General features: G+C 32.5%; 1 protein-coding gene across 2 annotated transcripts in view; it reads right to left on the bottom strand.

Moving 5' to 3' along the window:
• LOC145261134 (uncharacterized) overlaps positions 1-19,198 on the bottom strand; it is a 123,034-nt gene extending 103,836 nt beyond the window's left edge. Inside the window, exons 1-2 of one of the 2 annotated variants that reach the window (XM_080119407.1) lie at positions 19,080-19,198; positions 3,386-3,543 (exon numbers count right to left, since the gene is read on the bottom strand). In XM_080119407.1, the coding sequence (XP_079975533.1) occupies positions 3,386-3,446 (61 nt within the window). In that variant the 5' untranslated portion in view covers positions 3,447-3,543; positions 19,080-19,198. Of the gene's footprint in view, positions 1-3,385; positions 3,544-13,524; positions 13,683-19,079 lie in introns of those variants that run through there. The other variant, XM_080119408.1, reaches the window with a different exon arrangement.
• Between the last annotated feature and the right edge of the window lie 894 nt (positions 19,199-20,092).

The raw sequence follows: 20,092 nt of genomic DNA, 5'->3' as shown, positions 1-20,092 counted from the left end.
ATTATTTCGTCCGATTTTTCTTTTATTTTAAGAGATTTTATGTATCTTTGCACTTTTTGGAGATTCTCTCATTTATATCTCCTCTATGGAACTGGTATGCTTTGTTGTCCAAGCTTCGCAACTTACTTCAGTCGTCTCTAAGACAGAATTTGGCAGAGATTTCTGAAGGAACTCAATGCTGATTGGTCTCTCCAGACTCACTGCTGAAACACTCTCTGACTGTCTGCACTGAAAATGTGGTCGGGTAGGGGCGTGATCTTCCCACCTACATCGACTCATGCAGAAGTAGATTGGTCAATCCGACGTGCCAGATCAGCTGAAACATTTTAGGTTCTCCCCAATGACACACAATGACAGCATGTCCTGGGTTTTAGCCGAGGTCAACGAGTTAATTTTCCATTTTTGACGAACTGGCCCTCAACTCTTTGCACAGAATTAAATTTTTAACCTAAACAATCATCATTCGTTATTCTTGCTGCTCGGTAAGTTCAATTCCATAATGTAGTCCCCCAAACACGCACATCAATTGAATTTCCAAAGCAAACCAACACCCTTCCTCTTGCCCAGAAATATGTTTAACTAAACAATTATAATTGGTCATGTTTGCATGGAAATTGCGTCATTTTATTATCCAGCCAAACATACACACACATTAGCCCTTGTAATTACTAGTTGACGTATTACTTATGTTAATCAGGGTCCGTAGGTATTATGGCAACTAGCCTGGCCTGGGGACTGATTTTCTCAGAACTAGCCAATCTGACATTTTACTTCTATATCAACACTATTTCTCTTTCATTTCTATTTTAGCAATGCCCCCCCCCCCAGCATAAACTTCATATACTTTGCTTTCTTAGAAAAATATAGCTATTTTAATGTAAAGAATTTTATTCTTAATTATTTTTCATGTCGTTTTAAAGACACGACATAGTTGTGTTGACACAACAGTTCCCATAGTTAAGTGATGTTGAGCCTGTACTAAATAGGTGACCGTTTGGGAATAGTGGAAGCTATATGTGCTCTCCGCTTTGGTTGAGGTTGCGCAACCCTTGCTTTACAATTACACATGCAGCAAGCATTATAGGGATTGTCCATTGTCTCTCAAGAAACATTGGAGGCAATGAAAGGAAAAATGATTATTCTCTTTTAGAATCTTAGCATTTCCTGAAAAGTTTAGCCCAATCAGTTTTCTGCATTTATAATGCTTATAAAATTTCATGGATCAATTTTAAGAATATCAGAATAACAACAAGCATAAGTCGTTTCCAATATCAGGGATCAAATAGCTATTGTTCATATGGATTATTGTCAAGTATTGCGATGCAGTGTCAATACAGCTTGTCAATGCAGATCAACATCTATTGCTACACAAACAAAAGATCATTATGAATTGAATCTGTTTGCTTCAACACAAATCACCGACCATCGTGAACTGAACCATCATCTACTGTAATACAAATATTGAGTCACTGTCTACCTTGACATAAATCATTAAATGAAAACTATAATGTAATTTGACTCATTAATTGTAGCAAATTAAACAACTACTTTTGATTAAATGTTCTTATTACTCAATGAGGATAAGCTAGCTAACACAGTGTCGGCATTCAAAGCTTATGTCTAACTTTTCAGCTATGATTAAGATAACCCTATGATACAAGACCCCAACTAGGAAATCAATCTCTGTAAACAAACCTTTTTTCTATTCATTTAACGTTACTTTTTACATTGTTCAAGGGTCAAGCATTTTTTTTATATTACACAAACTCACTCTTCACTTCTCACGGTTTGGCCGGTCAATTATCTCTAAATTCCACTCTGTGCAGTCTTGTCGTCCTTGGCTGGGTAACCTTCCTGCGGTTTAAGGCATCTATGCTCCACATGGCCATACTAGAATAATCGATTTGTCTTAAAGAACAATTTTTTAAATTACCCAAAATTAGAGACTTTTCAAATTTTAATGCAATTTTCATTACTAACTTCACTGCGTTTATGTTTGTGGTAAAGTTTGTGTACGACATAACTTGATCAATCACCACCAAACTTGGTCAAAATATCGGTCTTGGTCTAACTAAGAACTGATTTAATTTTACGATATTTACATCAAATATAAAAATCAAAGAGAAGATGAAAATCACGGAAAAGATAAAAGTCACACTTTTGGCGATAATTTCGGTTCTATTCAATGAAACCAATGAAGTCTCTCGTCTTATTTAATCTTGACACTGACCTTGAAAAATTCCATCATGGTCGAAAATTCAACTTCCAATTCTTCCAAAATTGATGTATAGATCGATGTTCTTTAATAACAGTTGTAACCATGCAAAATGTCAGCTTGGTCACATAAATAGTTTTTGAGCTTTAAAAATGTTCTGGAATACTTCATACAATTTGAAGAAGGAACTTCAGATAAAACTTTGGCCCATTCCTATGTTGTCAGACAGAGGTATGTAATCTCACCACAGTCTTATGTTCTTTTTTATTTAATAATTTAAGCATTTTATAAGGAATATACGTTTTAAATTTTATATCATAGCGATTTTCCAACAAACAGAAGTATAATTTTGTATCAGCTTGGCACACAGTTACAGTAACGTTAAGGAAAAATGTTTTATATGTTGTTAATGATAAAAACGATTCTATATCATCTTTGTCATAACATTTCATCAACAATTTATTTTAAAAATAAAACTCCAGAAACGTTACTGAAACCATCCCACAGTTTGGTGCCATTTTATATATTTTATAGCATCGAAATGACACTTTCTGGCGTCCAGCTGACAAGCTCTTCGCTCAATGAAGCAATATTTATACATACATTAGAATATTGATGAGGTGTTCCTGGTTTAGGACAACAAAATTAAATAAATAAATAATAATAATGATAATAATAATAAAAGAATTCGTCTTTGCAAGCCAACAATCGCTGGGTTTGAGATCACCACTGACACCAACCTTCGTCTGTCTGCCTCTCGCAACCTAACCTGTCAGCTCCTTTTATACATGTCTCCCACGTGATTTCACGTGATTTCGCATGACTTCCACCAGAGCACACCTTTTAAACCTATGGGTACCATCTTGATTTCTCTCTCTCTTTCGCCAAATCTTGCCCAACACACACGCGGTAAGACCTTTGTTCGTTTGATCTGTTTTCCCCTTTCTTTTTCTCCTTTCCTTCTGCTAACTTTAAACAACAGTCGACTCATAAACTAGAAACCAGAGAACGAACTTGCTCATCATCTTGAACACTAGAACATCCCAGCTTGTTTATATACTAATCCTCTAACTTCTGATCTCTATTCATTTAGTACTAGTCAGACTACTGGCTACTGAATACTAAATTCAATAGGTTTAAACTTAAAAACATGTTGAATAATACACTGACTTATTAATGTTGTTTCACTGGATTTTTCTGTATGTACTCCAATTTCTGTGTCTTCAGTCATGATGTTAGTTCTGTACAGATTGACTCAACTTGGTGAGCAATTCATGAATTTCATAAAGGTGTCTCAAAAAGGAAGTCCCAACTTGTAGTGGTGACCTCTGTAAAGATAATAAAGGGAATAAATTACAACAGAATCATAAGGAATAAAACCAGAACAACTTTGAAAAATATTTTAACTAAGAAGGATGGAGAGTAAGAGGAACTAGAGGCTTTAATTGGTTAAGCTAGGTCACATGAGGATTGTTTGAAATGGTTATAGCAAACGATTTTATTTGGAGGTACTCGCATCTCTGTCGTCATGATCAACCTAAAAAAAATGTTGCAATAGCCTGACGGAAAAAATCAAATAAAATATGTTGCAAACTTAATCATTTTCTTCAAAAACATGAGACAGTGACAAGGAATGAATTTCCAAATTATTATGCAGATCGAGATGAAAAGGAAATTATAAAAGATATATATATATATATATATATATATATATATATATATATGTACATTCTTCTTTTGTAATGTGATATATATATATATATATATGTATGTATGTATATGTATATATATGTATGTATATATATGTATGTATATGTATATATATATATATGTAGGTATATATATATATGTATGTATATGTATATATATATATATATGTATGGTTATAGTCAGGTCATGTTATATGCTACTGGTACCATGTAACCCAGTACTACCTGCCTCATAGTCGGGTCACCGGCGACTAAACTGGTCCCCCCACCAAACTTGTTTGGTGAGGAGGGTGGCTAGTCTCCCTGAAGGATTAAAAACAAGACCTTCCAAAGGACGAATGAACCCTTGGTCAACGGCCAACTAGCACCGTGTGTGTTTGTGTGTATGTATGTGTGTGTTGGGGTGGAGAGGGCTCCCGTAAGCAGTGGTAAAAACAACCTTTCTAGGAGAAGCAAATCTCTGATTTAAAAAACCATAAAGCGGGAGACCAGTACCCGCATTAAGCTGGTCTGCAGTTTAACTTGTTACTGTCTATCTAGCTCTTGCTTGTTGCTGGATCTCAACATTTTGAATCGAGAGAGAGACTTAGCTGTCGTACAAAGCTAAGACTCTGTAACATCATCTGTGTACAGATACTCCCTCAGACATTTGTCTATAAAAATGGTCCTGTGGCGATGGAAGTCATTTTTGGGCTCATGGAGAGAGTGGCCCTCGTCTGACAAGACGTTGCAATCATCATCATATATGTATGTATATATACATACATACATATATATAAATATATATATATATATATATAATTATTTTTTTACTATAATAATTAATTAAATACCTACAGACACTAGTGTTTCATCCTTTCGGGATTCTTCAGTGCAGGGTGTCACGATTACTACCAGTCGAACGCTTCGAACCCCGCGGCACGAGACATCTCTGGCTCGATTAGTGGAGGCCGTATCCATTCGGCTACCATTAACCGTGTCAAATAGCGTTGAATTTTAAACATTTTAATTTAAATGTTCATTACGTCAGACAGACAGTGATCAAATCGTTATACGATGATCTACGCATAAGAGCTAAATTGACCGACTTTTAATTCAACTGAAAGTGCTCAACGATAAGAAACGAATTTCTTAAAGGGGCTGTCATAATTATTTTTTTACTATAATAATTAATTAAATACCTACAGACACTAGTATTTCATCCTTTCGGGATTCTTCAGTGCAGGGTGTCACGATTACTACCAGTCGAACGATTCGAACCCCGCAACACGAGACATCTCTGGCTCGATTAGCAGAAGCCGTATCCATTCGGCTACCATTAACCGTGTGAAATAGCGTTGAATTTTAAACATTTTAATTTAAATGTTCATTACGTCAGACAGACAGTGATCAAATCGTTATACGATGATCTACGCATAAGAGCTAAATTGACCGACTTTTAATTCAACTGAAAGTGCTCAACGATAAGAAACGAATTTCTTAAAGGGGCTGTCATAATTATTTTTTTACTGTAATAATTAATTAAATACCTACAGACACTAGTGTTTCATCCTTTCGGGATTCTTCAGTGCAGGGTGTCACGATTACTACCAGTCGAACGATTCGAACCCCGCGACACGAGACATCTCTGGCTCGATTAGCGGAGGCCGTATCCATTCGGCTATCATTAACCGTGTGAAATAGTGTTGAATTTTAAACATTTTAATTTAAATGTTCATTACGTCAGACAGACAGTGATCAAATCGTTATACGATGATCTACGCATAAGAGCTAACCACATTAGAAAAGAAGAATGCTTTGTTTGCATCAAGAGAATACTTTTTAATTCTTAAATTTCACAGAGTAAAGTTTTAGTTTTGCCAATTTATAAATGTTTATTCTTGACTAAGACCTTTGTTAGATATCGAGTGGGTAGACCCACTAGAATATAGTTTAGTTTGTTGAAAATAACAAGAAATGGGGATCACTGAAACTTAACAGAAGTCAACTTGTTGATCCTGAGTTTAAAATTGCTCAAGCTGTGAGAATGACGCAAATAGAGATGATTATATAAAAGAGAGTCCATTGAAAGAGCATGCATGAGTACAGTAAATGTAATGAAATGGGCTGACAAAATATATCTCATTAGTGAGTTCGGTCTCTTTCTATATTTTCTCTCACAGATGAATAAATGTTTCATTGTCTTCAATCGGTTTTGTGTTAAGTTAGTCATTTTGAATAAGAAGTTTTAATTATTGGACAGACATAACCTCAGTTAGAAGTGCATACAAAGTGAACATCCAACAACCAAGGTGTGCACAACTATTGTGAAGATTAATGTTTCTGTAGTGATTACATGTAAAACACAAGTTTGAGAATACAACACCCTAATGTGATATTGAATGTGATATTCACTCATCTAGCAAGATATCTCCCATTTATATTTTGGACAGTTAAATTCAACAATAAAAGCCACCTCTCTGAATAACCACTATGAACAACTGGATATCACATAAGCTTATTGGTTTCTTTCATTCTCTTTTTCTCTTTAAAAATATCTTTTTTTTTTTTTAAAAAAAGGCTAAGACATAGAAAGAATGATGATGATGATGATGATGATGATGATGGAACGAAAGAAAGAAAGAAAGAAAGAAATTGGTCCTAAAAGGAAAGAAATGGTAATTGACAAAATTACTTATTGTTTATATAATTTGAATAATATAGACACTAATTACAATATTTGCTTTGAGAAAGACTTTAGATATGAAAAATTGCATATTTTATCATATATTTGAAAGGTCATAAATTAGAGTTATCATGTGAATCACGAGTACTAAGAAAACAACCAACTTTTTCTCCTCCTATTCATTTCATGTCACGTTTTTATTATTTGGAGGGTAAATATGTTTTTGATATTTCTCAAGCTCTCTCTATAATCCTCATGGTTCAGTGAGTTAACTATCCTCAAATTCCGCTTTGTACGATTTTGTCTAATCTATTTTTATTTAGCTGACCAACCTTTCTGCAATCTAAGACATTCATTGTAACCTGGAAGGATGAATATTCACATAACTATACCAGGGTAACCAATTTGTCCTCGGGACAAAATTTATGCTGGGATGGGGGAATTAAGTTCTCTTCCACTACAAGAACTGAGAGGTCGGAAAGTAAGACTGAGAAGTCAGCGCCCCTAAGAAGAGGTACTCTCACTTGCAAAAAGTGCCTGGGCAGCACCTCAAGCAATTAGCAATAAACTAATCCCTTCTCAAAGACAGGAGGCAAAGCCTGGGAGGATGGACCTCCTATAACTGCACGGAACCAGCATTACACTGCAATCAATACGGACAAGGTCATAACAGGAATGGTCTGATCTCTGTTGATTTTGGGGACCGAGGATAAAAATACCTAACTAATGGTGGACCAGTGTAGTGTTTTCTATCAAATTCTGTGACCAAATGTGTTGGGTTTGGTCAGATTTCACGGATCTAATCACAGATCTAGCATTATGCTGCAGTCAGAGCCTAGCATTCACTGCAATACAATATGATGCTCCTGATCTAGCTGCTATACAACTTGAGGAGGTGCAGATCACTATGCTAAGCAAAAATCAATGTTTTCTAACCTTTTTCTCTGGCGTCCCCAATCATTCACCTCAAGACATGACCATGACCTCACGAATTTTAGTTTTATCTGTGTTATTATTAGAGATATGACAACAGCATATTCTTTTTGTTGTTTTGATTCTCGAGTGTGTATCCGTGGATATCTTATATGCTTTTATAGAGAATGATGTGATTCTCGGTTGATTAACTCTGTGTCGGATATACACTCGAGAGTCCAAACAATGAAAAGAATATGCTCTTGTTATAGCCCTAGCTATTACATATGAATAGTTGTTGGCCGTATACGTAAAGGACAAGCATAATAATAAATCTAGAGGTGAATTTAGTCAAATTTATGCTTAAAGTTAAGTGAGAAAGACAAGCATAATAATTTTTTTTTTTAAAATACAGGCAGATTTAAAAAAAAATAGTGTTACAGTTACAAGTCAATTTTGTAACTTTTAAATATAATTTTCGTTTTAATTTAATATTTTTTAACGGGTTCTATTTATGCATTATATTATATTATATTATATTATATTATATTATATATATTTTAGATTTTGATTTGTGAGATTTTCACCTATATTTTTCGCCTGTGCCATTTTTCCTATTTATTAACTTTTGCCATTTTTACCGTTGACATTTTTACCAAAATTTCAATACTGGTTTTATGTAAATCTATTATTATGCTAAACTTCACTCAATGGATATTTTGTTTCTCTAAAACTTTTTCCCTATATATTTTAATGACATAAAATATATGCTAAAATATACATTGGCTCTGGAATTGAGTTAGGTTATAAAAAACTATTTTAATTGTTATAATAAGTCTTAATTTGTAATTAATTGAACTATTACTCATATCCAATCTCTCTCTCTCTCTCTCTCTCTTTCTCTCTCTCTCTCTCTCTCTCCCTCTCTGAGCTATTTATGTATTTCTCTTGTCTCCCCTCCCACTGTGTTGCTTCAACCAATCTCTAATATTTCTTAACGTCGTATGCATTAAGAGAGATGAACAATTTTCTCACCAAGCCTTACCATTTAATTTACATCATGTTTACAAACACCACAAACATGTATGCAAATGAGATGGCAAAATAATAACTTCTTCTTTATTATTTTTAATTATGCAAGAAAAAAATTATATAGCTGGAATACATATCGTCCCACATGTTTCAGATTGTGAATTACAGAATAAACTGAAATTATCCAAAGAAGTTTATGGTTTAAATGTAAAAATAAAAATAAAAAGTCAGATAATACTAAAACCAAAATGAATAGTGCTAGCAGCCGTTCAGTTTCCACAAAAACTTAATCTCATTTTGCCAAAAATAGCCTCAAAGAAAATCCCTGAAATTGCCACAAACGTAAATAAAAAACGCACCTTTTTAGCTAACATTATGAAAAAAACTTCCTAAAAAATGAATAATTATAAGAAATAAAATTGATTCACTTACTGATCTGAAAAAAATTATTAAACCCATTCTTAACACGGACCATAATCTTAAATTAGGGGAAAAAATGAAAAAGTTGTTGTCAATACTAATTGACGGTTTGGTGATGAATCTGCCATTTCCATCCTGCTACATAAATCGCAATCCGAAATATTCTGGTCAATATGAGTCCCCGTCCATAGACGTACCGTATTTTTTTTTCCTTGGTTGAATGTCCGTTTTACATGCTGGCATGTGTCCTCCAGATTGTAGGAACACACTAGCAAATTAACCTATCTCTGACCAGGTCTTTGATTATACCTATTTCTTTCAAGTCCCTAACACTCCCTCCAATACTTTCTTTTCTCTTCCCTGAGGATTGGCACATTTGCACCGCAAGTGTTCTCCATCTACTAATTAAAGAATGCTCATCCATTCTTTTAATATGATCATACCAATGAAGTTTCCTGTTCTGCACATATCTCGATACATATTTTTAAAATAACATTTCCTGTTCTGCACATATCTCGATACATATTTTTAAAATAACATTTTCTGTTCTGCACATATCTCGATACATATTTTTAAAATAACATTTTCTGTTCTGCACATATCTCGATACATATTTTTAAAATAACATTTCCTGTTCTGCACATATCTCGATACATATTTTTAAAATAACATTTTCTGTTCTGCACATATCTCGATACATATTTTTAAAATAACATTTTCTGTTCTGCACATATATCGATACATATTTTTAAAATAACATTTTCTGTTCTGCACATATCTCGATACATATTTTTAAAATAACATTTTCTGTTCTGCACATATCTCGATACATATTTTTAAAATAACATTTTCTGTTCTGCACATATCTCGATACATATTTTTAAAATAACATTTCCTGTTCTGCACATATCTCGATACATATTTTTAAAATAACATTTTCTGTTCTGCACATATCTCGATACATATTTTTAAAATAACATTTTCGAGGTCTGAAATGTTTAAAAAGTTGTTATAAACCTGCCTTGTGCAATTTGTGCAAATTTGGTGGACCAAAAATGAATTAAGAAAAAAAAATGGCCGCTTCATCTATTCATATGCCTGCAATGTTACCACCTGATGATACAAATGAGATGCTCCTGGTTGGAGATAAAAGAGGCCTGATTTTTCAGAGAGGGTGTTCATTTTGGAGTTGGATTTTGAAGAAGTAAGTTCGATCAGCAGAAGTGCATTTGAAGTTGAGAGAGTAATAGCAGAAAGTTGAGTTTTTGGACTAAGGAATTTTGGCAGCAGTGTGTCAAATCTAACAATTGAGACTTGACTAGTTTAACAACAATTTTCAAAGTTAAATTTAATTATTAAGGTATTGTTTGGTTATTAAATTATTAACTGAATCAAATTGTTAAGGAACCATAACTACTTTTGTTAAGGTGATGTTTTAAAATATATTTATAAGATTATTGGATGTAAATAATTTTCCAACCTTTCACTCTTTGTATACATGAAGTATCTTCATGCACTTTTGAAGGAACCGACATACCTGGTGTTAAAAATGAAATTACACAATGTTATTTCTAATAATAATCATTATTTACCAAAAAAAAGTGGAAAAGATTTTGTATAACAAAAAGCAAAATGAAACTCCACACATATAAATCAGATGGTAAAATAAATCAATGCGTACTGACAAATTATTTGTTTTGTTTTTTTATATATATTTTCCAAACGTACATAAATCATGTGCCTAATCAGTTAAGTCTAGAGTGACGGAGCAGAGGGTTGGTTTCCATAAGTTTTGGTGAATAAACCAACAGGATCATGAAAAGATGTGAGACCTCTATTCAAACTATTAATGCACCTGGAGTGATTTTCTCAACATCCAATAAAGTTAAATATTTTGAAAAGAACTTTCAGCATTCTCCTTCCACCACGTGATCAAGGCCGCATAGTGGCTGAATTTATCCCTCATCACTGAAAATACATCGAGCAACATCTTAATATCTGTCCAGGATGTTACCAAACTTATCAAGAACCTTGACTTCAGCAAAACAACTGGCCCTAGTAACATTTCATAGTACTAAAAAATTGCAATTGGAACTAGCTCCAACTCTTACAAAGCTATTGAATCGTTACTTAAAAAAAAGAGGAGTCTCTCATCACCTTGGAAAAATTTGTCAGTCTATTCAATATTTAAAAATAATGGAGATCATTCTTCTGCATCTCAGTACGGAATAATCAGTTTCTTGTATGTCATGCATAAGTTGCTTGAATCTGTTATAAATCAAGAAGTTATCAACCACCTTAGCAAAAACAAGCTGCTCTGTGACAAGGAATATGGATTGCGTCCTGCAAGATCAACAGCTGACGTGCTGACAATAATATCAAACAGGATTTGTTTTTAGAGCAATAGTTCTTGACATATCAAAGTCTTTTGATAGGGTTTGGTCCAAACGTTTGCTTCAGAAGCTTGCTAGCTAGAAATGTCTTCTCAATCATTAAATCCTTTCTCTCTAATAGGTTCTTAAAAGTGGTTATTAATGAACTGAAGTCTAAAGCACATAGTATAAACGTCAGTGTGCCACAAGGATTCATTCATTCCTTCTTCCTGATCTTCATTAATGATCTCTCAAATGATATTCTAAGATCATTCGTTGACATTTATGCAACTGACACAGCTATCTATGGCAACACTTCGTAGAGCATTAATGATCAGGATCTTGCTAATTCTTTCTATTCAAGCTTGAAAATCGTTGTGCCACGGGGGAAAATGTGGCTGCTTATTTTTTAATGTATCTAAAATTAAGCTTCTCTCTTCACCACCAATTCTTGGACCCTCACTTTGCCCAAATTGAAATGAACAGTTCTCTCTCTCTTTGAAGAAACTTTCTGTTTTGATAGACTTTTACAACTGATCTTTATTCAAGATCTGAAATGAAATATTTGCATCGTGGCTGTTGCTAAGATAGCTGGAAAAATGGTTGAATCATTCTACTGTTCCAGAAGCTATCTTACTCTTGACGTAACCCTGTACCTGTATGAGTTAAATACATCATAAAATGTAGTACTGTTAGCACATTTTAAGTGAGAGTCCTCTGGAGATTGAAGGTTTAGTCCTCAGTGCGGGTGATATTAAAAATACAATTATGAATTACTTAAGAGTTCTACTCGGTCTTGATAGCAATTTTGTTTTTTCACACCTTTTATTCTTGTTAACTAGACTGCGCAATTGCTGTAAGAAATAATAAAACAAGAATTTGACAGATACATAAGTTATTAAAAAAAATTGATTAAAAAAATAACAAAATCTCTAAAAATAACAAAATCAGTATTATATCATAAATTATAACATTTCATAGGCGATATTTAATTTATTTTTCAGTTTTTATTTGCTAAACTTAGAATCAATAAAAATAGTAAAATTTTTAATTGAATCAAGTATTTGATTAATTTATTAAAAATATACATAAATCTCAAATTCGCATCCCATCTGAACACAATAGAACTTTAAAAATTCAAAAAGATTAAATCACATGATTTATTTTTATGTGAATGTTTTTTGTTTGTTTAGTATTTTTGCTTATTTTATAATTCATCAGGATTACAGAATTACAGAATTTGCACAAATATCATTCAAATTAAACAAATAACTGATTTGGGATAGAATTTAAACATAAAGAGGCATCTTAACATAATTGACTACGATCGGCAGACATTTCTGATTACGTGTTATTACGCAGTAAATTAGCACTTAAGTGACGACCAGACATGATTACGTGCAATTTGAAGATACCTATTTGCTAAGAAGTTTAAGGTAATTATTACTATTATCGACATAAATCATTTTAAAGGTAATACTGTTGGGAACTTAGACAAAAGCAATTTATTTTTGTTACTTAATCATTTGTGATCTATTTATGTTAAAAAAAAATATGTTTAATATGTAATATGAGATATAAGCATTTTGAGTTGTCTTAAATATCGATTCTAGATAATGCAGCGGTTAGGATGTACGTCATTTTATTTCACAGCTCATGTATTAAACATATACAGGGTGTCCACAAAGTCTAGCTAGATTATGTAGCCAGACTTTGTGGAAGCATCCTGTAGATCATGTAGCCAGACTTTGTGGGCATCCTGTACACACACACACACACACACGCATATATATATATATATATATATATATATATATATATATATATATATATATATATATATATATATATATATGTATATATATATATATGTATATATATATATATATATATATATATATATATATATATATATATATATATATATATATATATATATATATATATACAGGGTGCCCACAAAGTCTGACTACATAATCTAGCTGATGCTTCCACAAAGTCTGGCTACATAATGGAGCCAGACTTTGTGGACACCTGTATTTCAAATATATACATCATTAAAGGCTAAGATCAAAAGTGCAGTAAACATATTTACAGTTAACAATTATGAAAGACAGACAACATACAATATACAAAACAATAAAAGATATTTAGTTCCTACTCTATATTTAAGCCAGAGACATTGATTACTGTGGATACCTATATTCTTCATTTTGTGGGAACTCCATGGGAGAGATCCAACGGTGGTGTTGCTCTTAACCTGTCTGGTACATTCAAGAGGAAGCCACCCAGTAATGCTCAGAATAGATGCACCAGTGGAATCGGTTCCCTGCATTACTTCCTCAAACTACAAAGTATCTGAAAAGTTAAAAAGGACAAAAATTTACATTGAAATAAAAGTTTCTATATATCTTAAGCCATTTCACATGTCTGCCTGAATGTGTGCTGTTTGCAACTGATTGTTTTCAGGTGTCATGTCCACAGAGACAAAATTGGAAGGCAACATTTCTAAGAGTTTTCTAATACTGCTGTTTTTTCTTATGTCTACAGAAATGATTTGTTCTTCATTCTTGATAAGAACAATAGAAACTTGCTGTATTGACAGACCACTTTAAAAGGAATGCGACATAACTGTTGCAGAGAATATAATAAATAAAAAACGTGTCTAAAAAAACGTGTCTAAATAAAAAACGTGTCTAAATAAAAAACTGTCTAAATAAAAAACGTGTCTAAATAAAAATGTGTCTAAATAAAAAACGTGTCTAAATAAAAAAACGTGTCTAAATAAAAAACGTGTCTAAATAAAAAACGTGTCTAAATAAAAAAACTGTCTAAATAAAAATGTGTCTAAATAAAAAACGTGCTTCACAAATTCGAGGATGGATCTACAAAGGCAATGCATTGAGAATGTTACTGGCAGCAAAAGAGAATTTGGTCCAAAAAATATATACGAATACAAAATTACAGTCAAATCGAAAAAGAGTTTAGCACTAATTTATGCTATAAAAAGTTTCACAAGTTTTTATACGGAAGAGAATTTAGTTAAAAAAAATATACCAACTCACACAGCAAAATGGCTACAATAATTCTATTTTATTATAATTTTAAAATAGAATCTGTACTTTCAAAGAAGATAAGATGCCGATGGGTTATCAAGATTGATGCCTGAATATACAAAATATACAGGTTATGAAGATTGATAATATATATATATATATATATATATATATATATATATATATATATATGTGTGTGTGTGTGTGTGTGTGTGTGTGTGTGTGTGTGTGTGTGTGTGTGTGTGTGTGTGTATAGTGTATAGCTAAACAATTTTAATAAAAAACAGCCAAATCTTAAGACCCAAAATTGAAATTCCTCCCCCTCCTCTCCTTACCCCTCCCTTTTATCTCCACCTCTCTATATCACTTTATCTTCACCCACGCCTAACTGAATTTACTACCCCCCACACACACTACAATCTAATGTATTTTAAACTTCACCATTTAATTATTGTCGATCTCCGCCCCTCCTTATTTTCTCTTCCCTTCTTTCATTTTTTTTTTTCTCATATTTCTTTTAAAATCGTTCTTCTAAATAATGATAGCAATTTCTACAAGGTCTGACGAGGCTGCTGGATCGTAAATATGGTCCGGCAACCGAAACATATGTTACTGAACAGATAAAACGGTAATAAAAAATAAAACGTATATATATATACACACACACACACACACACACACACACGGAACCAACCACTTTAAGAAACATTAACAGAAGCGCTTAGAGACAAAAGTGAATTGTCCGGTTTGTAATGTTAAAAAACTTTCAATTATGCTAGATGTGAAAATAGCAGTGGAGAAGAATGATTTCATAAGAAAAATGAAAAAGCAAGTCTGCTTGAACGAGATATATAAAAAGAAAATAGTATGCCACCCTTTTCTATATGTGAACAGGTATTACTATACACGGATAGAGCAGTTATGCCGTCTACTCTGCAGAAGAGTATACTCAAAGAATTTCATACGAACCATCCAGGGATTTAACAAATTAAATCGTTAATGACCAGAGTGTCCCTTTTGCCTTTCTTTCGGGGAGCTGGTGTCACATTTTGCTTTTGTAGGAAAGCAAATAAATACTAATAGAAGTTATACGTATTGGCCTAGGATAGACCAGGACATAGGATAGACCAGAACATAGGATAGACCAGGACATAGGATAGACCAGAACATAGGATAGACCAGGACATAGGATAGACCAGGACATAGGATAGACCAGGACATAGAAAATATGGTGAAACAATGCAGAAGATTTCAACTGGTAGCAAGGGATTCACTGGTAAAAATTCAATCATGGCCCAGGTATGGTGTCCCATGGACCTGATTACGTATCAACTATATGGGGACCATAAATGGATCGTATTACTTGGTCATTTTGGTCAGTTTCACAAAGTGGCCAGAAATTGTTAAGTGCGAACATCCAACAGAAACAAATATGATAAACGCACTTAACAAAATTTTTAGTCATTTTCAATCTCGAAAACTTTAGTCAGCGATAATGGAACCCAATTCATGGGAAAAGAATTTAAGGAATACTGCAAATCATTGGCCATTGAGTATGTGATAATGCCAGTTTAACATTCAAGATCGAACAGAATGGTAGAAAAATTTGTGGACGCATTCAAACGGGCTCTGAAAAAGAATCAAGGCGTGAACAAAAATGAAAGTATTCAGAAATTTTGGAAATTACAGAATCACGCCAAACCAAAATACGACCTCATGTTTATTGGAAGCAGAGGAAATGTTCGCAAGAAAAATATGCTGTGTTTTATAGGCGTTCTGAAATTAAAGGTGCTTTTCTCAGAAAGTGAAAACGCCCAGGCAGGAATTATATTTTGATATAATCTTTTATTCCTTGCTGGGTTCCTTTTCAAAGTTGGCGCACTTTGTATAAGATTATATTTTTCTAAGTCATCCCTTCCTGACTTTCATGGGCGTCCTGTCCAAAAACCCCGCCTATCTGCTAACTCCTTGTGTGTCGAACTGATCTTTATTCAAGATCTGAAATGAAATATTTGCATCGTGGCTGTTGCTAAGATAGCTGAAAAAATGGTTGAATCATTCTACTGCTCCAGAAGGTATCTTACTCTTGACGTAACCCTGTAAATGTATGAGTAAAATACATAATAAAATGTAGTACTGTTAGCACATTTTAAGTGAGAGTCTTCTGGAGATTGAAGGTTCAGTCCTCAGTACGGGTGATACTAAAAATATAATTATGACTCAAAATCATTTTAATATACAAAAGATACCGTAAAAATTGAATTTCATCGTCTTTTCTCTGCATAATTACCAAAACAAAACAATGAAATGAAAAAAAACAAAACAAAAAAACTATGAAACTTTTTCGTTTTTTTTTTTTTCAAAATTGGTGAAACAATGAATAAACAGAAAAAAATGTTACTAAAGGCAAGCTAAGTTGCTATTTTTACTAAACTATATAATTTTTTTGTGTTTTAATTTATTTATTTACGTTTTTCACACTACTTTTATTCTTAACTAAGAAAAAAAGACATTAAAATTGTTTTGTTTGCTATTCTAGAAGATTACATTATTTTTTTAGTTATTTCATTTCATTGTTTTTGTTTTATTTTTCATTTCATGGTTTTGTTTCGGTAATTATGCAGAAAAAGGACAATGAAATTCAAATTTTACGGTATCTTTTGTTTATGAAATTGTTATGTGAAACTACAATCCTGTTTGTGAAACTACAGTCCTATTTGGCAAAAAAAAAAAAAAAAAAACGAAGAATGCTTTGTAGTTTTTTCATTTCATTGTCTTGGTTTGGTAATTATGCAGAGAAAAGATGATGGAATTCAAATTTTACGGTATCTTTTGTTTATTAAAATGTTATATGAAACTACACTCTAGTTGAAACAAAAGCATTTCTTAATTATTTCATTTCATTATTAGCATATTAATAACAACTAAATCCTACCCTAAGCCAGCCAGAGGCTTAGTTGGCCAAAACGTGATGAGACGAAAAACAGCTATGGAAGGCAGTAATTGCTGAGAGTGCAGTTAAGAGATTCAGAGTTCCTATCCTGTCGCGGTTACAACCTGACGATGGCCAGGGGAATAATTGTCCGAAACGTCGTGAAACAACAACTAAAAAGATGAGGATAATAATCTGCAACAAATAAATGAATAAATAATAATCATCTCAATAAACATTCCAATGATTAAATAATTTATACGTTTTTTGTTTCGAAAAATATTTGTTTGCGTATCCAATCTTTATTTACTTGTTTACGCAGCCAGTTAATTTAATTTAACAATTTTTTTTCGATAATTTGAATAATACGTTTTTATTTTGAAAAATATTTGGTTTTCTTTGACGACGACTGTATATGAATAGGAGTACTGCAATAAAATGAAAATCTAAGACTAATATCAGCAGTCTAAAATTAGATCCTCGATTGTAGTTCCATGAAAATAAATATTTTGAGGGCTTTTTGAAATTTTCGAAGGTTAGCAAGTTATCAAATGCCAGCGGGGGGAGGGGCGACAAATCTTACGACCGCCCTGGGCGGCAAAAACAGTTGTTATGCCACTGACTACCTACACCGTTGAGTGTAGGTTGATGAAAGATAGGACAGTATTCGAGGGGAAAAAAGTAATTAAGTAAAAACGTAAGAAAGTTCGGTCGCCAAAAGTCTTCTTGGATCAATATTCTCGGTACTTGTACAGTTTAATCAAGACATTAAAAAAATGAAAATACCGAAAAAAAAAAGTTATATTGTACGTATCCATTTTGACATGAAGATCTCCGAAAAAAATTTTCACTTAATTTGATCGAGTAGTTTTTTTTTTTGTTTTTTTTTTACAGCGGAAAAACACGTCTTTATGAGAGCGCATTGAAGGCAGACATCTTGGATTTGTCTTAAATTTTTTTTTTTTTTAATTTTAGAAACGACACGTAAAGCACCGACACTCCCTCCCCATGTAAAGCACCGACACTCCCTCCCCATCTTTAATACTAGCTTTTTTTTCTAAAAATCGAACCTTTTGCTCGGTATCATAACAAATTTTTTTTCGCTGTAAAATAAAAACTACTTGATAAAATTAAGTGAACATCATTCCATAACAGATACGTACAATTTAAACTTTTTTCGATATTTTCATTTTTTTAATGTCTTGACTAAACTGTACAAGTACCATATTCCAAGCTGAAGATAGCTTTGCTCGGCGTGGGTGCCGAATGCAGGAGAATCTTTCTTCGTTGATTCCAGAGAAAATTATCTGACACTATCCTAACTTTTGCAAAGCTACACCCAACGAAAGGGAGAAAAGGCTCTTTAGTAACGAAATTACTAAAGAGCTTTTTCTTTCTTTCGTTTTTTTTTAAATTTATTTATTATTTTTTTTAGGTAATGAAGGCTAATAATTGAACAGATTCCACATTCAGTTTCGTGGCGAAATAAAACTTTTATCAAGTTAATGTAAACGTTGTCATGTTGAATTTTTGGTAATATGGAATTTAAGACCCAAAAGTAAAATTTTTTAAAATTAATCGCCGTTCGATTAAAAAATATATATTACTGTTATTCGTGTTTAATTTTTGACGTGTTTGAAGATAAATTAGGTTAAATCACGAGAAAAACATCAATAATTTCTATGAAATAGATGTAAACATGTAAGTAAGCTTAAACTGCATAAAACACCGTATAATTATCTGTGGGTAGATGTGTGTGAACTTACCAACGATATACTTGCAGTTGCAAGACTTGAATTTTAAAAAATAGTTTCAATTAATGTCGTAATGACATTGTTACGTCATTATTCATTTAAGATGACGTGATTTTCATCATCATATAAATATTTTTTATTTATATCGTTCTAGTGGTCTCTTCATTTTAAAATTTGGTACTTATATATAAGGAGAGGACCCATATCAGCCCGAATGTTTCCGATTGTGATTTATGGAACAGACCAGAAACGTCCGACTTGTCTCCAAACAGTCAATTAGTTCCAACTGAAGCAATTCTTCATTTTTCTCTGAATTAACGTTAGGGTGCACTATTCCACCCTCCTCGTGTTAAGAATTACTTAAAATTACTTATTTTCCTCAAATTTTTAAATGAATCAACTTTCTGAATTTCTTTTCTTTCTATTTTTGTGTGGAGGGAGGAAATGTTTGGGGGTTGTGCAACTTATTTTTGAAGGGCTAAAATATTTTCCATTATCTTGAAGATTTCAGCTTTAAAATCGTTGCTATTGAAACATAACCAAATTAGTTCTAGTTTTATTACAATTGGTTCAATTAATAATTTATGGTCAAACAACACAGTAATAATTATCGCACATTACATAATAGGCATGTTACAGTATCATTTTTTCACTGAAATATTAACAGAAGCAAATTGTTATAAAACTAGAATTAATTTGATGATGATATGCTACTCCAATAGTCGCCATCTTAAAACAGACATCTGAAATATAACCACATTTTTAACCCGAACCCAGAGTCATCTGTATTTTACATTTGTTTTTTTTTTTTTAACTTGTAAACTTTTTCGGTCATTTCAGGTTTCTTCTTTAAATAACAATCTGAAAATTCAGGTCGATATGTGTTCCATCCTATAGAAAGAACACGCAACATTTAAACTTTTCACATATTATTGAATTTCACATAAAATTTTTAGCTTTGCAAATTATTTTCAGAAATGTTCAAAATTTACAATTTTTTCACTTTTTTTCATTTAGGATGTTAA

This window comes from Euprymna scolopes, chromosome 37 (genome assembly GCF_053919585.1).
Source record: "Euprymna scolopes isolate OS-2025 chromosome 37, ASM5391958v1, whole genome shotgun sequence".
In the NCBI taxonomy this organism is placed as follows: Eukaryota; Metazoa; Mollusca; class Cephalopoda; order Sepiida; family Sepiolidae; genus Euprymna; species Euprymna scolopes.
Note: the sequence above shows the minus strand (reverse complement) of the source record. Positions and strands in the feature narration are given on the sequence as shown.